This window comes from Buceros rhinoceros, unplaced genomic scaffold, assembly GCF_000710305.1.
Source record: "Buceros rhinoceros silvestris isolate BGI_N320 unplaced genomic scaffold, ASM71030v1 scaffold30831, whole genome shotgun sequence".
Lineage (NCBI taxonomy): Eukaryota > Metazoa > Chordata > Aves > Bucerotiformes > Bucerotidae > Buceros > Buceros rhinoceros.
Window position 1 is genome coordinate 5480 of NW_010394127.1, and position 399 is coordinate 5878.

The 399-nt window shown below is 65.2% G+C and overlaps 1 protein-coding gene across 1 annotated transcript in view; it reads left to right on the forward strand.

Annotated features, from left to right (window-relative positions):
* The window catches only part of LOC104501349 (hyaluronan and proteoglycan link protein 2-like), a gene marked incomplete at its 3' end in the record, with an annotated part of 3779 nt that overhangs the window by 1227 nt on the left and 2153 nt on the right, over nt 1-399 (forward strand). The window contains exon 2 of the mRNA XM_010145147.1: nt 103-147. Coding sequence (XP_010143449.1) covers nt 103-147 — 45 coding nt within the window. The remainder of the gene's footprint in view (nt 1-102; nt 148-399) is intronic.

The following is a 399-nucleotide window of genomic DNA, read 5'->3' on the forward strand; positions in this document are numbered from 1 at the left end:
ATTGCCCACCCCTGTTCTGCCCACCCCCAGACACTGTCCTATCCCCGGCTCTAAGGATGCCACAACAGCTTCTCCTGCTCGGCTCCCTCTGGCTCTTGGCAGTATCCCTGGCGTTGAGCATCCTCCAGCGGCCGGCAGAGAGCCCAGGTAGGGAGCAGGGCCCAGGGTTGGGACTCGGTGCTGGAGGAGGGAGGCAACGCTGGGGAAGGTCAAGCCAGGGCAGGGGCTGAGTTCTGCATCCCAGCGGTTGCAAAAGGCGGGGAGAAGGAGCCAGGATGGATGGTGCTGATGAGTGTTGAAAGGCATTGGGGGAGGCGTGGGAGGGGTGGTGGGGCCACAGCAATGCTCCGTGGTGAGCTGATGGTGAGGCTGGCTGGGCGTGGCCCACGCCCCCCCCCA